Source organism: Purpureocillium takamizusanense, chromosome 6, assembly GCF_022605165.1.
Source record: "Purpureocillium takamizusanense chromosome 6, complete sequence".
NCBI lineage: Eukaryota > Fungi > Ascomycota > Sordariomycetes > Hypocreales > Ophiocordycipitaceae > Purpureocillium > Purpureocillium takamizusanense.
In genome coordinates this window covers 2,604,722-2,626,114 of record NC_063073.1, presented here as the reverse complement: position 1 = coordinate 2,626,114, position 21,393 = coordinate 2,604,722, and the positions used below count along the sequence as shown (strand labels likewise).

At 57.4% G+C, this 21,393-nt stretch overlaps 10 protein-coding genes across 11 annotated transcripts; 6 read left to right on the top strand and 4 right to left on the bottom strand.

Annotated features, from left to right (window-relative positions):
* Positions 1 to 543: 543 nt before the first annotated feature.
* Positions 544 to 1,644, top strand: JDV02_007298 (Gluconolactonase; the record flags this gene model as incomplete). The annotated part of the gene is made up of 1 exon (XM_047988780.1): positions 544 to 1,644. The coding sequence occupies one exon, from the start codon at positions 544 to 546 to the stop codon at positions 1,642 to 1,644; it is 1,101 nt and encodes a 366-aa protein (XP_047844778.1).
* Positions 1,645 to 2,021: 377 nt separating this feature from the next.
* On the top strand, positions 2,022 to 3,528 carry JDV02_007297 (uncharacterized protein). Its single transcript, XM_047988779.1, has 2 exons — positions 2,022 to 2,746; positions 2,850 to 3,528. Exons 1-2 carry the CDS (start codon positions 2,308 to 2,310, stop codon positions 3,140 to 3,142), a joined length of 732 nt encoding a protein of 243 aa, XP_047844777.1. The 5' UTR covers positions 2,022 to 2,307; the 3' UTR covers positions 3,143 to 3,528.
* A 1,637-nt stretch (positions 3,529 to 5,165) lies between these two features.
* JDV02_007296 (uncharacterized protein) lies at positions 5,166 to 7,652 on the top strand. Its single transcript, XM_047988778.1, has 6 exons — positions 5,166 to 5,576; positions 5,636 to 5,662; positions 5,716 to 5,831; positions 5,903 to 6,780; positions 6,857 to 6,984; positions 7,076 to 7,652. Exons 1-6 carry the CDS (start codon positions 5,486 to 5,488, stop codon positions 7,108 to 7,110), a joined length of 1,275 nt encoding a protein of 424 aa, XP_047844776.1. The 5' UTR covers positions 5,166 to 5,485; the 3' UTR covers positions 7,111 to 7,652.
* A 128-nt stretch (positions 7,653 to 7,780) lies between these two features.
* JDV02_007295 (uncharacterized protein) lies at positions 7,781 to 8,426 on the top strand. Its single transcript, XM_047988777.1, has one exon. It carries the CDS (start codon positions 7,915 to 7,917, stop codon positions 8,311 to 8,313), a length of 399 nt encoding a protein of 132 aa, XP_047844775.1. The 5' UTR covers positions 7,781 to 7,914; the 3' UTR covers positions 8,314 to 8,426.
* Positions 8,031 to 9,206, bottom strand: JDV02_007294 (Carbonic anhydrase). Its single transcript, XM_047988776.1, has 3 exons — positions 8,971 to 9,206; positions 8,704 to 8,881; positions 8,031 to 8,644 (listed from the first exon to the last, which is right to left on the bottom strand). The coding sequence occupies exons 1-3, from the start codon at positions 9,054 to 9,056 to the stop codon at positions 8,423 to 8,425; spliced, it is 486 nt and encodes a 161-aa protein (XP_047844774.1). The 5' UTR covers positions 9,057 to 9,206; the 3' UTR covers positions 8,031 to 8,422.
* A 1,769-nt stretch (positions 9,207 to 10,975) lies between these two features.
* On the top strand, positions 10,976 to 12,732 carry JDV02_007293 (Salicylate 1-monooxygenase; the record flags this gene model as incomplete). Its single annotated transcript, XM_047988775.1, has 5 exons — positions 10,976 to 11,789; positions 11,948 to 12,026; positions 12,096 to 12,205; positions 12,277 to 12,501; positions 12,590 to 12,732. The coding sequence occupies 5 exons, from the start codon at positions 10,976 to 10,978 to the stop codon at positions 12,730 to 12,732; spliced, it is 1,371 nt and encodes a 456-aa protein (XP_047844773.1).
* Positions 12,620 to 15,362, bottom strand: JDV02_007292 (uncharacterized protein; the record flags this gene model as incomplete). Of its 2 annotated transcripts, XM_047988773.1 has the most annotated exons (5): positions 12,770 to 13,427; positions 13,499 to 14,091; positions 14,168 to 14,930; positions 15,026 to 15,224; positions 15,302 to 15,362. In XM_047988773.1, 5 exons carry the CDS (start codon positions 15,360 to 15,362, stop codon positions 12,986 to 12,988), a joined length of 2,058 nt encoding a protein of 685 aa, XP_047844771.1. In that variant the 3' UTR covers positions 12,770 to 12,985. The 2 variants fall into 2 exon arrangements, with proteins under 2 accessions (XP_047844772.1, XP_047844771.1); XM_047988774.1 differs by lacking the exons at positions 15,026 to 15,224; positions 15,302 to 15,362 and having other exon boundaries at positions 12,620 to 13,427; positions 14,168 to 15,001.
* A 1,963-nt stretch (positions 15,363 to 17,325) lies between these two features.
* On the top strand, positions 17,326 to 18,366 carry JDV02_007291 (uncharacterized protein; the record flags this gene model as incomplete). Its single annotated transcript, XM_047988772.1, has 2 exons — positions 17,326 to 17,650; positions 17,771 to 18,366. The coding sequence occupies 2 exons, from the start codon at positions 17,326 to 17,328 to the stop codon at positions 18,364 to 18,366; spliced, it is 921 nt and encodes a 306-aa protein (XP_047844770.1).
* A 300-nt stretch (positions 18,367 to 18,666) lies between these two features.
* JDV02_007290 (uncharacterized protein) lies at positions 18,667 to 19,688 on the bottom strand (the record flags this gene model as incomplete). The annotated part of the gene is made up of 2 exons (XM_047988771.1): positions 18,667 to 19,441; positions 19,552 to 19,688. 2 exons carry the CDS (start codon positions 19,686 to 19,688, stop codon positions 18,667 to 18,669), a joined length of 912 nt encoding a protein of 303 aa, XP_047844769.1.
* A 924-nt stretch (positions 19,689 to 20,612) lies between these two features.
* STE18 (Guanine nucleotide-binding protein subunit gamma) lies at positions 20,613 to 21,036 on the bottom strand (the record flags this gene model as incomplete). The annotated part of the gene is made up of 2 exons (XM_047988770.1): positions 20,613 to 20,733; positions 20,864 to 21,036. 2 exons carry the CDS (start codon positions 21,034 to 21,036, stop codon positions 20,613 to 20,615), a joined length of 294 nt encoding a protein of 97 aa, XP_047844768.1.
* Positions 21,037 to 21,393: the final 357 nt, after the last annotated feature.

Below are 21,393 nucleotides of genomic sequence, written 5' to 3'. Positions count from 1 at the left end.
GTGAATTTTCCAAGCGACTAGGGCGTGTAACACCTTTACAAACACCGTGGAAGATTTCCCCATATAGTACCCTCGCAATGGCAAAGCTTTTGCTGGTCTTTCAACTCAAAAGGGGCCACCGGGTAAGTTGGAGCAACAAGACGGCAGGCAGCTCTGCGCAGTACCGCCTGGTAACGTGGAGGCCTTCCTGCGGGCTGTGAGCCTGCTGATCCACTCACCAAGAGCGCCACTGGGGAAGGAGCCGCGGACCGCTCCACCACCAACGCCCGGCGCTAGTTATCATGTACTACGGGAAGAGAGAAGAACAGGCCAGGCACCGCTGCGGGTGGAGTAGTTATACCACCAGAAGCGGGGAGAATCCCGGGCCATGTTGCATGGCGGGCGAGATCGCGGTGGTGCTCATCGGCAATTGAACGCACCAAACAAGCAAGAGTCGATAGATAAAAGTAGCCCGAGGACTCACCTCGCGGGTCTCGGCGACGGATGAGCCTTCTCGCGTCAACTGCACCGTTTGACGGATCCTTGCCCAGCGTTGTAGCCAACATGTCCAACTTGTCGCACTTTGTCAACGTCAACGTGGCGGCCCTGGCCACCGACGCGAGCTACTTTGCCAAACTCCCCGCAACCAACATCGTCGAGCCAGCCATCTCGCTGCTCGCCTATCACGATGACTTCTACCGTGTGATGGGGCGAGATGCCAAGGCACGAAAGGTCTGGGACCTCCCCTGGGCCGCCTTTCACGAGGCGGGCTTGTACAACAAGCGGGACAACTCGCTCTACATCACGTCAAATTTCCAGAGCCTCGAGGATAACATCAACATCACTGTTGTGTCGCTCGACTCCGACGATTATCCCGTCCGCAGCACGCAGTTCCCGCTCCTGGCCGAGGCAAACGGAGGAACAAACTACTATCCACCGGGAGCCAAGCGGAACCAAACGCCACCAATGCAGCTTTACTGCGACGAGGGAGACTTTGAGCGCCCCTCGCAGCTGCTCGCCGTGGACCCAAACACGAACAAGTCTACGCCCGTGTTGACAAACTTCCTGGGCCGCAACTTCTCTTCCATCAACGACGTCCGCCAGCACCCCGTCACCGGCGACTTATGGTTCACCGACGCCGATTACGGCTACTTCCAGCATTTCCGCCCGGAGCCCTCCCAGCCGAAACAGGTCTACCGCTTCGAGCCAGACACGGGCGTCATCCAGGTCGTCGCCGACGGCTTCGTGCAACCCAACGGGCTCGAGTTCTCGCCCGACCTCAAGACGCTGTATGTCTCGGACACGGGCAGCCAGCAGTTCAAGACAGTCGCCACGGGACCTTCTTCCATCTACGCGTTTGACGTCGTCGGCGACGGGAAGCGCCTCGCCAACCGCAGGACCTTTGCCTGGGCTGACAAGGGCTTCCCCGATGGCGTGCACTGCGACACGGAGGGCAATGTCTGGGCGTCGTGCGGAGACGGGGTTCATATCTGGGATAAGCAGGGCAAGCTCTTGGGCAAGATTTTTGTCGGCGAGATGAGCAACAACCTCGCCTTTGCCCCCGGAAAGGTCTTTGTCTTTTCCAATGCTCGTCTCTGGGTGGTGGAGGGTATTAAAGCCCAAGGAAGAGAGGTCTGCCAGGACTTTGGTGTGGGATGTAATTAGTTAATGAATAAATAGCGGATCTGGCTGGCTCGAGGGCCCCCGGACGGACTCGTCATGGAAGATTGCCGAGAGTTTATCCTGTGAGCAAATTTGAGATCTTTCCGAAAAGCCAGCGCTCGGCTCTGCGTGCCCCAGACAGGACCCCCAAGGGGTATTGTTGGTGCAGCAATGTTTCAGGGCGTGGGGCGGATGGACTTGCAGGATGTGAGGGCGATAAGGCTTTCCAGGGGCGCCAGAGACCCCCAAACGCCACTGCCGACGTTTTGGGGGGCAAGTTTAGTAGGCAGGGCCTCCAACAATCTACCGATCGATCCATCTCAACAGTCCGCGCTGGGAAGTGCAACCAAGTAGCCGTAGAATTCCGGGAGAAGGGTTACCAGCCATCTCGGATCACATTGCCGACATTGACCTTCCACTTATGCTTACTTGAGCCTCATTTCGAACAGAGGACGCGAACGGTGTGTGGCCAGGCATCCGGAGAGCTTGCCAGTGGAGATAGCCTGCCTGCCTACACAGTACGACGAACAGCACGAGTCCAGCTTGAGGCTTTTGTGCGGTTCATTAGTCGGACGCAAATTTGGCTCATGAAATGAGAACAACCACTCACTCCCGTCAACAAAGCCAATGTAATTTTGTAAAACCCTTCGACGTCCCTATGGCGCAATGGCCACTCAGACGACAACAGCCATGGCATCGTCTTTCGCGTTTCGTCCATGCGCCCGGCGGCAGTTCGGTGCACTCCAGCAGCCCTTGTTGAGCAGAGCGCGTCTGCCGCCGTCCGGTCGGATCGCGCGTCACAGCCTCCTCCTCGTCCTCGTCCACGGCAGGCGACTGGCCTCCTCCTGCTCCCAGAAGACACGCGGGCCGACGACTTGCCATAATACCTCCTCACGGCCTGGCGTCGGCGGCGGCACTCATCAGCACGGCAGTACAGCGTCGATGGCGTCTGCGGCCTTTTGGGCATCCAGCGCTACATGGCGCCGTGCCACGGTCAACACGTTTAGGTGCCTCGTCGGCTGCACGAGCGGCGACTTTTCCGCCATGTGGTTTCTTCAGTCCTGCTACCCCGAGCTCGGCATGGAGTGGGTGATGGCGATTTCGAGTTCGTCCCGTCCCCGTTCCGTCCCCTCATTTTCGCGCGCGCAAACAAAGCAGCCGATGCCGCCCGGTCCACGCTGACAGCCAATTTTTTTCTTTGGGCGCAGTGGCTTCCGGCCTGTCGACATCGATGATGCTGGAGACGGTGCTTTTACGGCTCGGTCGCGATCGCCTCTCGTGGACGCTGGCGGCGAGGACCGCCGCGGGAATGAGTCTCCTCTCCATGATCACCATGGAGGCGGCAGAGAACGCCGTCGAGTACTACCTGACCGGCGGCCAGGTGTCGCTCGACTCACCAGCGTTTTGGATCGCCGGGATCGTCGCCATGGTCGCGGGCTTTCTCGCACCACTGCCGTACAACTACATGAGGCTGAGGAGATATGGCAAGGGCTGCCATTGAGTGAAGCCCTCGGTTGCGGAAGAAGCGTTACGAGCCAACAAGCGGCCCTCCCACATCGAGGGAAAATTTGTCAAAAAGACAAGGCGATGGATGTACTATATTTACCATACCATGGCGGCTGCGGTCGTCCGTCTTTCCGTGTGTGCCTGACACGTCTCGTGTCTGACCCGAGCCCCAACTTTCCTTGTTGCCAAGCACGGTACAAACAGCCCCCGGAAATGCATCTGGGGAACCCTGTCCTGTCCTGTCAACAAGCTGGGCATGATGAGCTGACAAATTGCTTGTGATTCTGCTCGCGCTGCGGCCGGTATATGCCGCCGCAGCGCTCAATGGGCCGTTCCGACATGATCAGCCCATGCTTTTAACATGCATCGAGTCAATGCTACCTCCTCATGATCATCAACGAAATCTTTTCAAGAGCTGATTAGTTCTGAGAAGTCTCCTCCCCGAGCGCGACATGGGAAGACGTGTTCTGCATGGATCATCAACAGGCCACCATGCCAAAATCTCTCTGAGCAGGCAGATAGAGACATCATCTCTCATCCAGAGGAGTGAAGATGGCTCTGGAGCGTGCCAATATGCGCACTTGTCGTGTTGCATACGGAGAAGTTGGTCCGTCCTGCTAGGGCATAACTCCGCGACCCAGGCGTAGTGCTTCGAGTTCATGGCGGGGACAAAGCCTTCGTCTCGTTGCAGCAGAGCACACCCCAAGGATCTCGAAAAACACAATCTGAAGCTGGGTTGCGTTACTGTGCTTTAAATAAGTCAATCTGGAGATCTGATGCAGCATTGCAAGCCCAATGTTTGAACGCGAAGACTCCGGGTATCGTCTTCCCGGCCATCATGGCCCAGATCTACAAGGCTTGCGTTTCCAGCTCAAGGCCCTTATCCGATAGCTTGAAGCGATCTCACAAGTGGCCCGTTTCATAGTTAAATCCGTTGCATTGATAACAGAACGGGATCAACATATCCGGGCCTCGCCTCGGATGCATGTGTGGTTGCAGGATTCAGCTGGGCCATGCAAGGCAACGCCTTGACCGTAGTAGTAGCAGCTCGGGAGACGCCACATACGACGTATACGTCGATCGTGGAGTTAATTAATCCTGGAGCTAATTAATCGTGGAGTTAATTAATCTAAGAGTTAATTAATCGTGCAGTCAATTACTGCCGACTGGCATGGAGAAGCTTATGTCTCCTCGATCTGTGGTTCGTGACGATTGAACCACCCAACCATCGTCATAACATTTCCCTACGGCTGACTTGGAAGCGACTAATCGTAGGCACTTGCTATCCGCAGAAGCGCTTAAATGAGACTTTTGCTTTCCAGTTACAGTCCAAGTCGCCATCAGATAGGGATACGTAGTCGCTGGTCCCAGCCGCGAGTTTCAGGGCTCGCCTAGAGAGTTCACCGGAAGGGCGACATCAGACAACAGCGCCAGACCCCGAGAGACCCTGAGAAAGTCGGTACCGGGTCCTGACAGCCGCCGTACGCGACTTGGTACGTCAGAGATTTCCCAGGACTTCCCTGTTTCTTACCCGCAAAAGAGCACACGCGGGCTCTGGGGGGGATAACGACGTTTCAGCGCATCGGCTCCGGGAGGGAGGCCCGCTCGGACGCACCAGCACTGACTGGGGGCCCGGCCGCAACTCTGACACGGCTTGGGTAGCGATCACGCCCAGACCCTCGACTGAGCGCCCTCCAGCAAAAAAAAACGTGTGAGGCAATGCAACATCGGGAGAGCGAGCCCTCACAAAGCCAGTAAGGGAACAGCTGGTTGGTCCTTCAACGAAAACGCCTAGCCTAGCCTAGCCTATCTGCAAGTGCGTCTCGGCAAGTGGCCGACCTTTTGATCGTCTGAGAGATGACGCCTGCTGCATTGGTCTGTGACAGTCAACTCACCAAGTGATGCAGAAAAGGCAGGAGGCGAGCCTGGGTATGGTTGGTTTTGTTTGGCTGCATGGCATGGACTCGCTTGGCTGTTGCGTTTGAGCAGTAGTAGATCCAACTTGAGCGGTGGGCAATAACGGCGACTTATAGTCACATCGGGTGTACAAAACGACTGGCACAGCCGCACCCGCCTCGGAAACTGATTCATTCAGACCCTCGCGTTGTTTGTTCCAGTTCCTTGACGGGTTTACTCAGATCGTTGAGACTGGGCCACATATTGCTCGCGCTCGCCGGTCGAGCTTCTCTCAACTACACGTGGGCTTCGAGCTGGCTCGAGGTCCTGACAGTCTCCATTGCGGCACATGGTTTCAGTCAGTCTCTTGCTGAACTGTCGTTACTAAGGCATCTTTTTCCGTTGCATTGGTTCAAGGTTCCTTGTTCTTAGAGCCCTCATCATGAACGAAGCCAAGCCTCCAAAGCCTCAGTGCGGGGGAGGGGGAGCGTCCAAGGAGGAATATGACCTGGCATTGCATACCGCTGGCTTGTGTATGTCACAGTATTCGACGCCCTCGCACCGCAAAAGACTGACATGTTGTACCCGATAGTTATGGTGTTGGCTGCCTCTTGCATTGGTAGGGCTTCTCCTATCTGTCCGGGCAGGATGACCACTGACACATATATGCAGGATGTGGCTTCCCCGTCGTGGCGAAGAAGATCAAGTGGCTCAAGATCCCCCCCAAGGTTTTCTTTGCTTGCAAGCATTTCGGCACAGGCGTCCTGATTGCAACTGCATTTGTTCACGTAAGACTCAATCAGTTCCACGTGGGCTCACGCGTCGAGTTGGGACCTAACAACTTCATGTTCCCATGCAGCTTTTGCCAACCGCCTTTTCGAGCCTCAACGACCCATGTCTGCCGGACCTCTTCACGGATGACTACCCAGCCCTCCCAGGAGTCATCATGATGGGATCTCTGTTCATTCTATTTGTCATTGAGATGTGGCTCAACGCAAAGACTGGTGGGCACTCGCACGGTGGCCCAACAGGCGAGACCATCGTTCACGAGCACGAACATGCGCAGAATCCAGTACCGCCTGCTTACCCATTTGGCCTGGCGCAAAAGCCGGATAGCATGGTGACCGAGTATCCTCTCGAGAAAGAACACCAACCACGTGGGTACCGCGGAGCGAGCAGCATCTACACCCAAGCCGGGCCGCCCAACCCATACTCCGATGAGGGCAAGCGGGACAGCCTCTCGACCATGCCTGCTTGGTTCATCGTCTTCTACGAGCAGTACGTCCGTCAACAAAACCTCATGGTCGACTTGATCCATGCCAATGGGGGCAATGGGTCGGACAAGGAGGAGCCCGCGCCCGCGCCGGAGCCTCATGTGGACGAGGAGAATCAGCTGGTCGACCCAGCCGTTTACCGCAAGATGTCGACCAACATCACACTTCTCGAGGGCGGCATTCTATTTCACTCGGTATTTGTGGGGATGACCGTCTCCATCACCATCGATGGCTTCGTCATTCTCCTCATTGCTATTCTGTTCCACCAAATGTTCGAGGGCCTCGGCTTGGGCTCGCGCATCGCTGCAGTGCCGTACCCCAAGGGCAGCATCAAGCCCTGGCTCCTAGTCGTTGCCTTTGGCACAACGGCACCGATTGGACAAGCCATTGGCTTGATTACTCGCGGGTCGTATGACCCCCAGAGCGCGTTCGGCCTCATCATCGTCGGTCTCTTCAACGCAATGTGAGTTCACATCTCTCCGTCTCAGCGCGTGCACGCAGCATGACTTGATCCGCGAGCTAATAATGCGTCTTAACAGCTCGTCTGGCCTTTTAATTTACGCCGCGCTGGTAGACCTCTTGGCTGAAGATTTCTTGTCCGAGGAAGCCAACCGGCTCATGAACAAGAAAAAGAAGGCGCAGGCCTTTGGCTGGGTGCTGCTCGGAGGTAAGTCAATCCAAAACCTGGCGTGACGACTCCTCTCACGCGTGCGACCGACACTTGCTGTACGAAGGCCTACTAACACATGGGGTTCCAGCGATTGGAATGGCAATCGTCGGAGCTTTCGCGTAAGCTCCGGTTTACGGATGGGTGAGACTGTCTCCCAAGAAGAGGCGCTGTATGACCGCCAGCCAGTCTTGCGTCTGGCTTTGAGCGCTTGCGCACAATTTAAATCTGCCGATTTGACCACAAACGCAGCTGCGCATTTTAGAGTCCTACGCTCGTTTGGCCGAACCATATATGAACAAGCATAGTCCGAAACAGGGTATATCTGAGAGAATGATAGCGACGGCTAGAGGGATGCATGCATGATGGCGGGTTGCTGAAAGAGGGCAGTCGGTTCGAGCTTCTCGCTGCTGGCAATCAAGCGTGTATCACCACGCGAGGTCAGCGCGAACGGCTTGGGCAGCAGATCGGTGCTGCGATTGCAGACCCGACGAGTGCAGGCACTTTTGTTGTGTCTTGAGCCGAGCTGTCGCGGGTGAGTGAGTGGTGCCAGCATTGATTGGGGATCGGAAGAGCCGGAGGAGGCGCGTGCCATTGCTCGCAGGGACAATTTGCCGCTCTATTTCGCATTCGCTCGCGCGCAACGGACAGAGCAAGGAGCCATTCAGCCCTCGCTCTTGCTCGGCCGAGGGCCACGGCTTTTGCGTTGCTCCGCCAGAGCGCGAGTTGGAGGCCGGCTGGCGGCCACCCCCGCCTTTGCGGCTCTGTCCTCTGAAATATTCCATGATTGAACGAACACATATGTCATAGCCTCGCATAACATAAACAAGATTGATTTCCGGAACCGTCAGTCCATTTTGCCTGCAGTCCAGTGTTGGGGACGTCCCGTCCTTCAGTCTACAAAACACCATCCATCAGATCACCACCACCATGGCGCTCGCCACCGCCCACCTCCGCGTCGCCCGCCCTACCAACGACATCGCCGCCCTGCTGCCGTTCTACTGCGACGGCCTGGGCTTCACGGTCCTCCTCAAATTCGACGAGCACGAGGGTTTCGACGGCATCATGATTGGGCACAAGGGTGCTGGGTATCACCTCGAGTTCACGACGAAGCGGGGGCACGACGCCGGTCGGGCGCCAACCGAGGACAACCTGCTGGTATTTTATCTACCAGAGCAAGACGAGTTCGAGGCGGCAGTCGCGCGCATGGGAAGCAGCGGTTTCCAGCCGGTCGCAGCCTTCAACCCCTACTGGGACAGGTGCGGCAAGACGTTTGAAGACCCAGACGGCTATCGCATCGTGCTGGCCAACAGACCGTCCCCCACATGACGGTGATGCTCAGGGCCACGCAAATTCGCAGGTACGCTTGCGGTTCGGGCATCTTGTACTCTTCATCAGCAATTGTTGCGTATTGGGCCTCATTCGTACCGCCTCATTGCTAGACCTTGTCAATCTTGCCGGTCTTGACGTCGTAAATGTACCCCGTGATGGGCACGTCGAGCACCAGCGGGCTCTTCTTGAGTATCTGAATGTCGTCCTGGACGCTCGCCTTGAGGTCGGTGAAAGGGAGGAAGGCGAAGTGGTCGACGTCCTCGGCCAACTCACGCCTCACCTTGGCCCGCAGGTCCTCATCCGAGAAGGTGAGCATCCCGCAATCGGTCTGGGATCGAAAAATCAGCACCACAAAGAGACGCAACGCACCTGCTAATAGTGCCTTACATGGTGTACAATGGCAATCTCCCGAGTTCCCAAAAGCTGCTGGGAGATGACGATTGATCGCAGCGCCTCGATTGTCCGCCCGCCGGCATTGCGAATGACGTGGGCGTCACCCTCTTCGAGGCCGAGGACTTTGGCAGGATCCAGCCTTGCATCCATGCAAGCCACTACCGCGACCTTTCTGTAGAGAATGATCAGATATGTTAACAGACATTCTTTTGCTCTGCGACTGGGAACTGCGAGACCAAAAAAAATATGAGTAATAAATACCGGCCGGGGGGAAGTGGCAGGTCGCCCTTTGCAAAGGACGCCGCGTACTTCTGGTTCGCCGCCTCAAATTCAGCTGCGACGGACATGGTGTCTGGTGTCTGGGAGTGTTGCTGTAAAATGTTGGCTAGCTACGTCGCAAGCTTCGGCAATACTTTTGCTGTCGAAAACAGCAGTTCCATCAATGTGTCCATCAATGTTACTATATAGCTCGAGTGAACTGCTCGCGCCCGCCCCTTTGCTGCTCGCAGTCTCGCCGTCGCGGATGTCTACGTTGCCGTCGTGGCCCCAACACTCGTTCGTTCTGTCCGAGATCGCGTCAAACGCCATGAAATGGGGTCATTGGTCTACGGACCAATCGAGGAAACGTGACGGTCGTCCCATTCGTGCATCTCAAGGCGTTTCCCCAGCCGGGAGGGTGTCAGGCTCCAATCAAGACGTCGCGTGTTGCCAATCATGCCGCAGTTGTCGCGGCCCGCGACCACCTCCAGGATTTAGTCTAGCGGGAAAAGATTACTGAGATGTCCGAAGTCACCATACGATTCTACGACTGGGCTTGCACACGAGCAACGGGTTGCTGGATCTTGGATCTTCGTAGCAGCCAGTCGGCCCAGCGTTGGACCGCTACTGGAATGTCTTTGTTCCCTACTGTATACCGACAAACGGGGGCTGCCTCCGCCAGTACCTCGCTAAGGGTCGTATTGTCGGCAAGTTCGGTGGCAGCTTAGCGGTTAATTGCATTACTTGGTGTGTATGGCATGGAACCACACGATCTGATCAAATGGTAAGTAAGTGAGTACTTCGTAGGTGGTCTCACCCCAATAAGGAAATCGATCAAGGGCCCTCGACATGCCCCATTGATCTCAAAATCGTGGCCCGTCGCTTTTCCAAAGGTCTGGATGGCGGCAATCAGGATCCCATGGTGATCGGCTGCATATCTTTCAGAGTATTCGCTAGCAGGCGTCAGTCCGCGAACGAGGTCCATGTCGTGTTTCTGCCAACTCACTGGTGTTTGGGGGTCGTCCAGTCTGGTGTCCTACCACGGTGAAGCAACGGGTAACGCCCACGGCAGTGCTCCCACTGTTCCGAGACAGGCAGGGGTGACCTGCCATTCTCATTCGCGGCGATGACGGCTTGGTGGGAGCCACTGACAGTGTGTTGCCGAAACATGAAGCTGCAGCACCGGTAAAGTGGGCTGCAGCGCGCCTCCATGCCGGAAGAGCGGCTCGACAGCACTCCGTCATGGTACATGTAGCTTTAGTTCTCGACGAGGGCTAAATCCAACTGCCAATATCAGTAGGTAGCTCACAAAGCTTCAATGTCTATACTTGCGCCGTGGCTACTTCGACCATATAGCACAACAGACAATGCGTTGAGATGAGGACGGACGACAAGCCTCCTCGTTGAGCCTGACCCCTTCCCCTCGCGTGTGCTACGTGGGCTTCAAGCCATAGCATCACCGCCTCATATGCCTCAGAGACGACTTTGCGGTGGCATCACTCCACATGAGGTACTCGGGCCGCAGGTGATCGGCTTGGGCAGAGACACCCGACCAACGGGTACCTCTGTGATACGATCTGAAATGATAGGCCTCAGAGCTTCCTGCCGCCATGCAACTACCCGACCAGCGCTGAACTCACTCTACCAAGGGCAACACAAGTATGCATCGCTTGAATACGACGTACGTCTCGCGACATGTGTATGCCGTCCGGCGTTAACTCAGGTTGATCCCGACCCGCTTCAAATGTTGTGCCCTGTTGCACGGCGCAAGCAACCTCGTCGTACGGCATTTCTGGATCACCCAACAAGGCCCCTTCCGAGACCTGAGAAAATGGAGAGCTTGATATTTGACGACCCTTTCGGCAGTAATTGAGCACCTGAAAGCTTTTCATTATCTACCATCTACTGCCTTTCCTCGCTGGGACTGTACTCAGCATCCCGACGAGACTCCGCGCAGGAAGCGACGCGAGACTACATCTCCCCGGCTGAAGGGCGTTTTGCTTTAGCCATGCTCAACGTCCTCGTGGTCGGAGCGGGCATTTCTGGCCTTTGTGCCGCCATCTCCCTCCGACGTGCGGGCCACTGCGTCCACGTCTACGAGCGGTCCGCCCTCAACAGCGAGATAGGGGCGGCTATCAACATCCCGCCGAACGCCTCCCGCTTTCTCCTCGCCTGGGGTCTCGATCCCGCTCGCTGGCGCTTCGCTCCGTCCCGACGCGTCAGCTACCTCGACCCTTTCACCCTCCAGCCGCTGGACATCGTGTTTCGCGAAGACGGCCCCCAAGCCTTTGGAGGCTGCGATTTGTTCTATGCACATCGCGTAGACCTGCACAGCGCCCTCAAGTGGATGGCCATAAGAGAAGATGGACCTGGCACGCCCGCGACGATTCATTTGCAGGCCAAAGTTGTAGGCTTTGTCAGTCATCACCCCATGCTCCTGTCAGGTTCAAGAAGCGACCTGGAAGCTCAATCAACACTGACGGCGGTCAGGAAACAGAACTCGGACAAACCTTCTATATGCCTTGACGGAGGGCAAGAGGTCACCGGCGATGTTGTTATAGCGGCTGATGGCGTACACTCTGTCGCCTCGGATGTCGTTCTCGGCTACAAAAACCTGCCTGTCCCGCCCGTCTATTCCAATGCCTGTTACCGCTTCTTGATCCCGCTATCCGACCTCGAAGAAGACCCAGATACGCGATTCTTGAACGAAGATTGCCACGGCTGGGCACGCCTAATCCCTCACGTCCCTACAAATCGGAGGATTGTCACATACCCGTGTCGAAAGTACGGCAGACTGCCCCTGAACAAAAACCCTCAGCTCGGTGCCCAATCCCCATGCTAACGAGCTACTACAGTAACACTGTCCACAACGTTGTGTGTGTATTTTACGATGAAGATCAGGACCTGCGTGGTGTAGAGAGTGTGTGAATTGATACGCATCCCGCCTCGGGCATGGCTTCTGACATTGATGCGTCAAAAGATTGGCAGGCCAGCGTCGACATCTCGCAAGTTCTCGAGAGGTTCTCGGATTATCATCCCGGGATCCTCAGAGTAATCAGGTGCGTGTATACTGTACCAATATATGACGCGACTAAGCCCATCAGCCTTGTTGACTGACATCTTTCCAGCAAGGCAAAGGAGGTAAAGCAATATCCGCTGCTGTACCGCCATCCGCTGCCGGCCATGTACAAGGGGCGAATGGCTCTCGCTGGGGACGCTGCACATCCCATGCTTCCACGTAAGAGCGCATCATCGGTGTGCACAGTTCACAAACATAAAGCTGCAGCATATCTGACATTGCCTCGTTAGACCACGGACAGGGCGGCGCGCAGGGTCTAGAAGACGGGCTGGCCCTCGGCATCGTCCTCCATGGCGCGTCCAGCCCCGCCGACATCGAGAGCCGCCTTGAGATATACGATCGTGTTCGGCGCAGGCGCGCAAGTGCTATACAAATACTCAGCAACGCGGGGTTGGAGCAGTCCGAGTTCGTGCAGCGCGAGCTGTGCCAGTACATGGACCCCGACGAGATTCCGAGTGAGTGAGACACACGAACCGACCGACTATGGCCTTGGTTGGGTACGCAGCTTCATACGCATTGACTAATGCATGCACGGCGTACAAGAAACTATGGACGAGACGTACAAGTACAGTTTCGGCTTCGACGTTGTCCGCGAGACTCTCAAAGCGATGCGCCAGCGTAATCCGGACTTCCGATTGCCCGAGGACTTTTTTGAGAGCGAAGTCGCTGCCGTGCCCGGGCAGTGACATAATAATATTGAGGCGGCTATCGAGCCCGTGCCTCGAACATCTATATATACATTAAGCTGATCGGAGATGGTATGTCGCTCGTATCCCGTTGCCCGCCAGCAACCGCCTTGATCCTCAATTGAAGAAAGCCTGAACGCCCCAGACCAGACGTATGACAATCTAGTCGCTTCAACCGCTTCCATTGAGATCCAAACGTAGCTTAGAATTGGCAGCCAGCTGCTGCTCAGCTCAGTCAAAGTTGAAAATCTTCTCATGGAGGCGTCTCGTCCACGGCATCCAATCCCCAGCCCCAATCCATCGACGCCGCGCCTTGCCGCTCCCACGCGTACGGATCGAACCCTCCGGGCGCAAAGTCCGGCTGCGTACTCTTGAGCTGCTCTACAAAGAACTCCTCGCTGGCAGCATCGTAGAACATGCCAATGCCGGGCGACGGGAACCCGGCCTTTGCATCTGCCTCTGCCTTCTCGGCGCTGACGCGGCCGACCTCTTCAAACGCCCGGTCGTAGAGCCCGCCGACAATGGCGCGTATCTTCTGGATCGACTCTGATGGGTTGAACTCCAAAAGCCTGTCAAATAGCTGAATGGCCTTGGTGGTGAGGTGTTGGTCGAGCGAGATATACTCGTGGGCCGGTTTGATGAGCATGTTGGCCAGCAGGACGATGAGGCCGGAGAAGTGCGGGCAGCAGCATTGCCTGCATCCAGTAAGTAAGTATTGACAACTACCACGCAACGGTGACGCGGTAATAACTTTTTTTAAACTTACCACACCAGGCATTCAGTCGGGGTAGACTTCTCAAAGAGCTCCATGCACCCACGACTCAATTCAACACACCTACTCCAGCCGCCAGGGAACGGCGGCGTTTGGGCCTTGGTCGCGCAGCTGTCCATTGCTTGCGCAAGGTCTTCGATGGCGCCCTGATTCCGAGAGTTAATCATCTTGAGCCATTCAGCGTTGTGGCTGTAGAGGCCATGCGTCATGACCGTCGCGAGGAGGTACGCATGGTGCATCTTGGTGACGATGGTGAGCTCGGTCGGCGCGAGCTTCGTGGCCGCGTGATCAATCTGGAACGCGGGCGGCACGCGCTCGTACCACCGGTTGAGTTGGATCTGGAGCCGGCAGATTCTGCGCTTGCGTTCCTCGGCAGGGGCTCTGCTGGCGCGGTTGGAGCAAAGGAGGTCGTAGATCTGGCCCTCGATGTGGGCGAGGTCGACGCGAAGACGGTGGTAATTGAAGTGGGAGGTGCCGTCTTGCGACCATATGAGGCCAATGCCATCAGAGACTGTAAGGGACGGGAGCGACACATCTATGTCTGCGTCTGACTGTATTGACGGAGCCTTGATGCGCAGCGAAATGTCCTTGGATCGCGCGCCATCAGTATATGCATATATAACTTGATATGCTTGGATTGACTCCCCAGCAGGCTGAACATACCTTGTCAAACGTGTAGGCGATCCAAAATATTCTGGACCTTTGGAGGTTCTCCTCGGCTGTGAAATGTTTCGTGGCCACCTCCGAGTGCAGCTGCAGCCGGTGCGCCAGTCTCATGGCAGTCCCAATGACGACGCTCGCTGGCTTCGGATCGCTGCTGTTCTGGAACAAAATCACAATGCCCAACAGGACCTGGATGCCCAGCAAATCTTCGTCGCGCGTGACCAGATCCGAAACCACGGACTGGGCGTTTTTGAGGTAAAGGTTCGCGCGGTGGAAGCGATCCGGCCCGCCGCCGTCCTGCAGGGCCTCGGGCGTGGCCGTCCGCAGGCCGAGGCTCAAGACGACCTGGATGGCAGCCCAGGCAGCCTTGGTCCGAGACTGACCCCCCTGATAAAAGTCGCTCAGCAGCTGCATGAACGCCCTCTGCTCAAAGAGGGGAACGACGAGGTTGAAGATGGAAAAGTAGTGGTTCACAAGGGGGATGGCCTCCTCGAGCGGAGGCAGCGGGAACTCGTCGCTGGGACAGGAGTAGCACTGCACGGAGCTCGTCGTCTCGGCTCCATTCGTCCTGTCGATGGTGCTGCTGTCCACGTCTTCGGGGCTCGTGTTGCTTGCGGAGCCGCTGACATCGTCGTCGGGGTTGAGCGGGGTGAGCCGCGTGTCTGTCCGGGACAGCTTGGTGATTTCGATGATCTGCTGAAGTTGCTTCTCGATGCGCGACAGCCGGTCCTCTGTTGATGAGTCGGCTGGCGCAGAGCTCCTGCTGTGGGCATCATCAACAAGGAGGCTCTTGTCACAATGGGGGGACACACAGTCCAGTCGGCAGGCAGTTGGAATGCATATAGTAACTGTACATACGTTTCAGAAGGTGGTGCCTTGTCCGGCTGATGAGCCGCGAGGGGTTGATGAGGCGCCTTGTTGTTGGCCTTGGGTCCAAGGCCAGGGCCCTTGCGGCGGATGATGCTTGTGCGACAATCCGTCTTGTAGAGGATGCAGTTGGAGCAGACGGGCTGGACCATGTCGCACTTGATCTTTTTCTTGAAGCACAAGTCGCACGCTGCATTCACCACGACGAGCCAGGGATCAGCCGCGGCCGCATACACACGCGTTGAGGGCACTGAACTCTTCACTTACCCTTTCGGCGACTTGCCCGTGCGGATGAGGCATGGCCGCCGCCGTCTGAGCCTGCAGACATGGGGACCAAACAACGATTGTACGTAGTACGTATTATTCCACGCGACAGATGCGAGTTGAGCAGTGCAGACGGTCGCTGTGCCTGTTATGAAGTTGGCTGGTGGTGGACGATGCAAGCTTGCTGCCGGCTGCGGCCCCTGTGCTGTTTTGGGTTTCCCACCACTCCACTGGACTGGTCTGTCGATCCATCATTCATTAACCGCTGAAGACTACTAGAAGGCCCAGCCAGCGCTTTGCCTTTGTGAGTGAGATGGATGCTGAGGCGCTGATGACAAATGCCTGGCGGTAGTAGTAGTGCGCCCCAAAAATGCACCCTCGACGCTGTTGAGCTAGTACATAGCTCACTGCTGAGACCGGCTTTCCGGGTGCTGTGACGGGCATGTGTCACAGCGGCGACTCGGCAACTGCCGAAGGACTACGTTAAGCCAGCCACAGCATCGCCGCCATCAGATTCACGTTGGTCGGTTGAAGCCGTCGCCTTGGACCCGGGGCCACACTTGTTGACGGATGGGTACGGATAAACACGACATGAGCAGCCCGACGGACAGGTAGATAGCCTACCCGGGGAGCGGCTCATCACCGGGCATGGCGAACCAGAAAGGCCATGATGGTATGATGCCTGGCAACAGCACAGGTATCGCTGATGTCTGGTCTAAACACTGACGCCTCTAGAGTACTTTGTAAGTGCATGCTGAACGTCTACCTGCCTGAGGATATGTAACCCTATCTACAGAAAATGGCTGGTGCTGAAGAACCTCCAAACACTGCTGGCCTGGAAAGTCTACTTGTGACGCCTCATCCCACATGCAGGAAGGCTGTTTTGCCATGCTGACAGCCTGACAGCACAGCCAGAGTTATTATGGGGCACTCTCTACTAGTCTCTTTCCACGGAGTTCCACGGACTTTTGGTGGTCAGCAGCGAGGGACAAGCAAGCCCTCACTCATCATCATCAACGGCTTCCAATTGGCATCACGTGGCAGCCATTGGCGCCCTGGGGCCGCTGCAAGCGCCGGTCCATGTCCCGAATTCTATCGTTGGAGTTGCTGCTGTTGGGCCCCATTTCCGGAGCCACTTACACTTGCACCCTCACTGATTGATGAAAGCCACGCACGCTTCGCTCGCCAAGTGTTTGTATATGCCCTTCACCTGGCCTCGCGAGACCCATTGTCGATAGCTACATTATGATGTTGAACCTGAACGGTATCTAGTCCTTTTCCCTGGCGTCAAGCCCTCGCTGTGCAACGAGTATATTATCGTGGAGTCATTTGCGCATCTGGGACGCAAGGGGGCGGGGGCTGCACGCGAACCGCTTTCCGTCCCGGCGGCAGGCATTTGTTGAGGACGAGCAAAACGGGCACGACTGATGAAAACCGTATGGTATGGTCACCTTCAGTGCCATCGCCCTGAGCGACTGCGGCGTTTCGAGCAGATTCCGCCCTGCCAACCGGCTGCGCCTTCACTCTCAGCCAGCACAGCACGACCTTTACCAACAGCAGCGTCCATGACCACATTGGAGATACGGAGCCGCCGCCTACTAATGCGCACTTCTCTCCCGTGCTACCGCGCACAATGCCACTCTGCAGGGGATCGACACATGTTTCGCCCCTCGTCCCATAGGATCCGAGTCCATGTTCCCTGTCCGGTGATTGCCTTACTCGCCGGCTGTGCATCATGAGGCTGACAACATGAAGCAAGCAGCAGCAGCCGCCGATCCTCCTCTGGCACAGTTACATCGAATGCCGCTCCTCGCGTCTCACAACCTTACGTAAATATGAACCAGCAGATCTGTTGCCCGTGAGGAGGTGACGGGAGATGAAATGTGCCCTTTTCGAGGAGGCTCTGCCCACTCTCTTCGTCGTCGTCGTCGTTCAGGAGCAGTCTGGGCAGTCAGTCCGTGTTCACGTCATATTGAATCCTGCGACGGCGCTTGGTGCGGTTCAAGCTCTGAAAGCCCTCGCTCGCGATGCTCTCCTCACGCGCCGCCGCCCCGGGCGCACCCCTCGCCGCCATCCTCATCCTCATCATCATCATCACCCAAGTTGCGCCAATTCACGCGGCAAAACAATGCTACTGGATGGACGGCACCATCACCGACAACGTCGTCCAGCCGTGCAACCCCGACGCCGACGTCAGCCCCTGTTGCGCCCTCAACAAGCCCAAGCCCGACCTCTGCCTGTCGTCCGGGCTCTGCTACGCCCAGGACTCTGGCGTGGAAGGCTTCCTCTACTCGGACGGCTGCACGGACCGGAGCGGCGAGGACGAAAGGTGTCCGCACTTTTGTTTCGACCGTAAGCTGCTCACTAACCCAATGACTTTTCCCCACCATTGCCCTCTGCCAAGAGGTCCATGTCAACACGAGATATTACTTGCACGATGCTGACACTTATGGCCTCCGCGCGCTCACCTAGGCACGGAGAAAAGGGCGGCGTACAATGTCCTGCAGTGCGAGGCCGGGAATCCAAGCAGCCAGTTCTGCTGCCGCGCGTCAAGCGACAACAAGAACTGCTGCGGCAACAAGACGGCCCTCCTGAGCACCTCCATAGGAACAATCGTGTTCCCGACAAAGGCGACATCATCGACGACGGGGGGGCCCTCTACATTGCCGACAGCGACCACGACACCGGGGTTAGGCGGTGGCCTAGGTAGCAGCACATGCGGTCCGCCTTCGAGCGAGGCGTGCCCCAAGGACAAGACAGCCGTGGTGGGAGGAGCCGTCGGGGGCGTCCTGGGCGCTGCTCTCCTCGTCGCGCTGGGAGTCATTGCTCTCCTGGTGATGCGCCGGCCCGTTAATAAGGAGCACCACCACCAGGCCCCCGCTGCCGCCCATCCTGACCATCAGACCTCTCGCTACACCACCCCCAACCTCCACAAAGAGCTCCCTCCGCCGGGATACCCTCCCACCGCGAGTAGCCGGGGGGGAATGCAGCACTCCCCCATGGGCATGGAAAGTGCCCGTGTTCACGCGCAGGAGCTCCCGGTGCAGCAGGTGCACGAGGCGCAGTGAGAACATTGAAGCCGGAAGAGATGGATCCCCTCACGCGAAGAATAGTTCCGGAGAACCTCCCCACTTTGGTGGCAGGCTCGCGTACAGGACTCTTGCATTGATGACGGGCCAGTGGTACGATTGCGTCCGACTGGCGTGAGCGGTGAGCGGTGAGACTACTCGGTGCCTAGGCCAGCGTCAAGTCTTTGGTCTGGCCTCCAGCATGAGGCAAGGCGGTTCTATAGACACATATGGCTGCAGTGGCACTTGACTGATGATAGAATATATATATACTAGGGCCTCACCCTAACGTGTACACTTTCATGCCATCGGCCGGGGGGCACACGACCAGTCCTCGAAAAACGTCGTCACGGATCTGCTCAGCGAACACGCAATCACCGTCCCGTGGTCCTCCTCGGGATACCCCTTGATAGTGACGCCGCACAGCCGTCCACAGTCCTTCAACCGACCGTGCATGGCCTTCGCATTCGCAACCATGCCCCGTTCCTCAGCCCCCTTTCTCCGCCGCGAATAGTCCTCGTCGCCCTCGCCCTCCCACCGCGGGGGATCCTCCTCATCCCCCCCGTAAAACAGCATCAAGACTGGTTTCGTGGACGTGGCGCCCGCCGCCTCCCCGCCGCAGCCACGACGACGACGAAAGCGCTCCTCGTGCTCCAGCACCGTGAAATCATCCCAGTACACGGACGGACTGCTCGCCACGAAGCAGTCAAACGCGTGCCCCCGCGTGAAGAGCGCGTAGAGGGAAAACAGCCCGCCAAAGGAGTGCCCGTACAGAGCCTGTCGCCCGACCGTGCTGCCCCCCGCCAGCACGGTTGACGAGACGAACGGCTTCAGCGTGCCCTCGATGAAGTCAAGGAGGTGGTCCGCGCCGCCGTATCCCTCCGGGCTGGTGCTGGTGCTGCCGCTGCTCGGCGGCGTTAGGTCGTAGTTGCGCCGCGCGCTGAAAAGGAAGTGGTTGTCGAGCGGGTAGCCGATGGCGACGACGAGGCCTCCGCCGCTGAAGTTGGGCGCCGAGGCGCGCCGCCAGCAGGCCTCGGCGGCGGTCAGGAACATGGCGTTGCCATCGGTGGTGTAACTGCGGGCCTCCCCGTGCATCAGCCGTCTGTCCTCTGCCCTTCCAATCTCTCTCTCTCTCTCTCTCTCTCTCTCTCTCTCTCTCTCTCTCTCTCTCATCGAGTCACTCACAGGACGGGGACGTCAGCGTGTCCTTCGCGGCTCGTCCAGTGCATCGGCCAGGCGACCTGGATCCTGTAGACGCTTCCGTCCCGGCCGGGCAGATCCCATTGCGCGGTGAATGGAAGCGAAACGTTGGCGGGTTGCATCGTGACTTGCATTGCTATCTTATAAGGGGGGGTTGAGTTGCAACTGATGATTCTCTTGGCTTTGCGGGCATGCCCTTTCCCCTTACTACATGCACGTGAAGAAGCTGCACGTCTCAACATTGACCGTCATTGATCTCAGCGTGAAGTTCCCCCTCCGTGAGAGTCGAAAAACCCCTCGTCTCATGCCAACGCCAGCCGGTAAAGCACAACCCCACTAGTTCGGTTCAAAAACCCTGGTAAACCGGCTCTCCGGTTCCTGTCCTTGACTAGTGGTAGTACACGAAGGAGAAGTAATAATGGAGGCTCCACTGTGGCAGCTGGTGACAGGCACAATCTTATCAGATGATCTGACCAACAAGCCTCACCACACACCCGCCATGTACGTAATGATGAAGAGGAACGTCCCGGGCTCGTGCCTGTTGGTCTGTGCTAGGTATCTGATCGGTGCGAGAAGCATTGGCATCCATCCTGACAAGGAGAAAGCGATCTCGGAGGGTTCGTCAGAAGCGGCGTATTTTTGAGCCGGCCGCGCGCCCCCAACTATCTCCAGCCACACCACCAGTCCACCACCAAGACAAGACGGTAGCTGTCACAGTATTACCAAGAGACAGTGGCGAAAGGCGAGCAGAGCTACCATCGCTATCAGCACCTGCTCAATTCGAGACTCGGAAGCAGCATAATCCCAGCGGTCACCCAGGGGACCTTGTTTTCCCCCATCTCCGCCAAAACTCCAATCGACCTGAACGACAACAAATTGCAAAGTGGTAATCGTGCCACCAGCTGGGTGGCTCCGAGTGCTTGCGGTAGTCTTGCGGCGAGCCGAGGCAGTAACGTTAGTTAGCAGCGCGCTGCCAAGGAGTGAGTTGTGGCACATGGCCGAGGCCCCCCTTCAATCCCATCGCCGCCCGCCTCCATCTTTCCTTCCTACATGGCGGTGCAGCACCCGTTGGATTGCTTCGTCGCGTACGGATCCTCGTCCCGCGGGATCCTGCCCCAGGCCGACGGCACCATGTAGTCCTTTGTTTCGCTGCAGTACTTGACGATGCTGATACATACGAGACGTGGGTCAGCGGGGGGTCAGCGCAATAATAATCGTGCTTGATTGCGGCAATGCTTCCCATACGCACCACCACAGGGGCCAAACAACAGTGCTTCCTTCATTCGTACGTACATACCTCATAGCGGCTACACTGACGGGCACGCGCTCCCTGCCCAGCTCCTCCTGCTGGCGGAGGTTGATCTTCTCGATGCGCTTCAACTGCAGCTGCGCCCTGGCCTCTCTCGACAACGGCACGTCGCGCTTCTGCCGGGTCCCGTTTAGGTACGCCGCGGGCCTGCACTCGGCCATGGCTGCGGCGTTGGCGTCGGCGTCGGCGTCGGCGGGCGGGTTTGGCGAGCGCTCTGTCCGGACGTTCAATGCTTCAGGGGGACGGGGCAATGGTCATTTTGCGACCGCCGAGCGCAGTCCGTCACTCCACTTGGCCCAGTAGATGAGATGGGGGAGAGAGCAGCTGCTGTCAGACAGAAACAGAGAGTCTGGCGCGGCGGGCGGGTCGCTGGTGAAACTTGTTGTTCTAGTACTATCGTCAGCTGTAGAGACAAGGAGGGAGGCACGCAGCACGGGCGTTCTCGATGTCGAGGATGGAAAGCGAGAGAGCAAAAAGAAAAAAAAAGGCACATGAGCTGATGCGGCGGGGGAAAGTGC

Coding starts and splice junctions, on each gene's coding strand:
- JDV02_007297 (XM_047988779.1), top strand. CDS start 2,308: ATGGCCACTCAGACGACAACAGCCATGGCATCGTCTTTCGCGTTTCGT. Junction 2,747..2,849: donor GTGGGTGATGGCGATTTCGA/GTTCGTCCCGTC, acceptor CTTTGGGCGCAG/TGGCTTCCGGCCTGTCGACA.
- JDV02_007295 (XM_047988777.1), top strand. CDS start 7,915: ATGGCGCTCGCCACCGCCCACCTCCGCGTCGCCCGCCCTACCAACGAC.
- JDV02_007296 (XM_047988778.1), top strand. CDS start 5,486: ATGAACGAAGCCAAGCCTCCAAAGCCTCAGTGCGGGGGAGGGGGAGCG. Junction 5,577..5,635: donor ATTGCATACCGCTGGCTTGT/GTATGTCACAGT, acceptor TGTACCCGATAG/TTATGGTGTTGGCTGCCTCT. Junction 6,985..7,075: donor TGGCTGGGTGCTGCTCGGAG/GTAAGTCAATCC, acceptor ATGGGGTTCCAG/CGATTGGAATGGCAATCGTC.
- JDV02_007294 (XM_047988776.1), bottom strand. CDS start 9,056: ATGTCCGTCGCAGCTGAATTTGAGGCGGCGAACCAGAAGTACGCGGCG. Junction 8,882..8,970: donor CTGCCACTTCCCCCCGGCCG/GTATTTATTACT, acceptor CATTCTCTACAG/AAAGGTCGCGGTAGTGGCTT. Junction 8,645..8,703: donor AGATTGCCATTGTACACCAT/GTAAGGCACTAT, acceptor TTTCGATCCCAG/ACCGATTGCGGGATGCTCAC.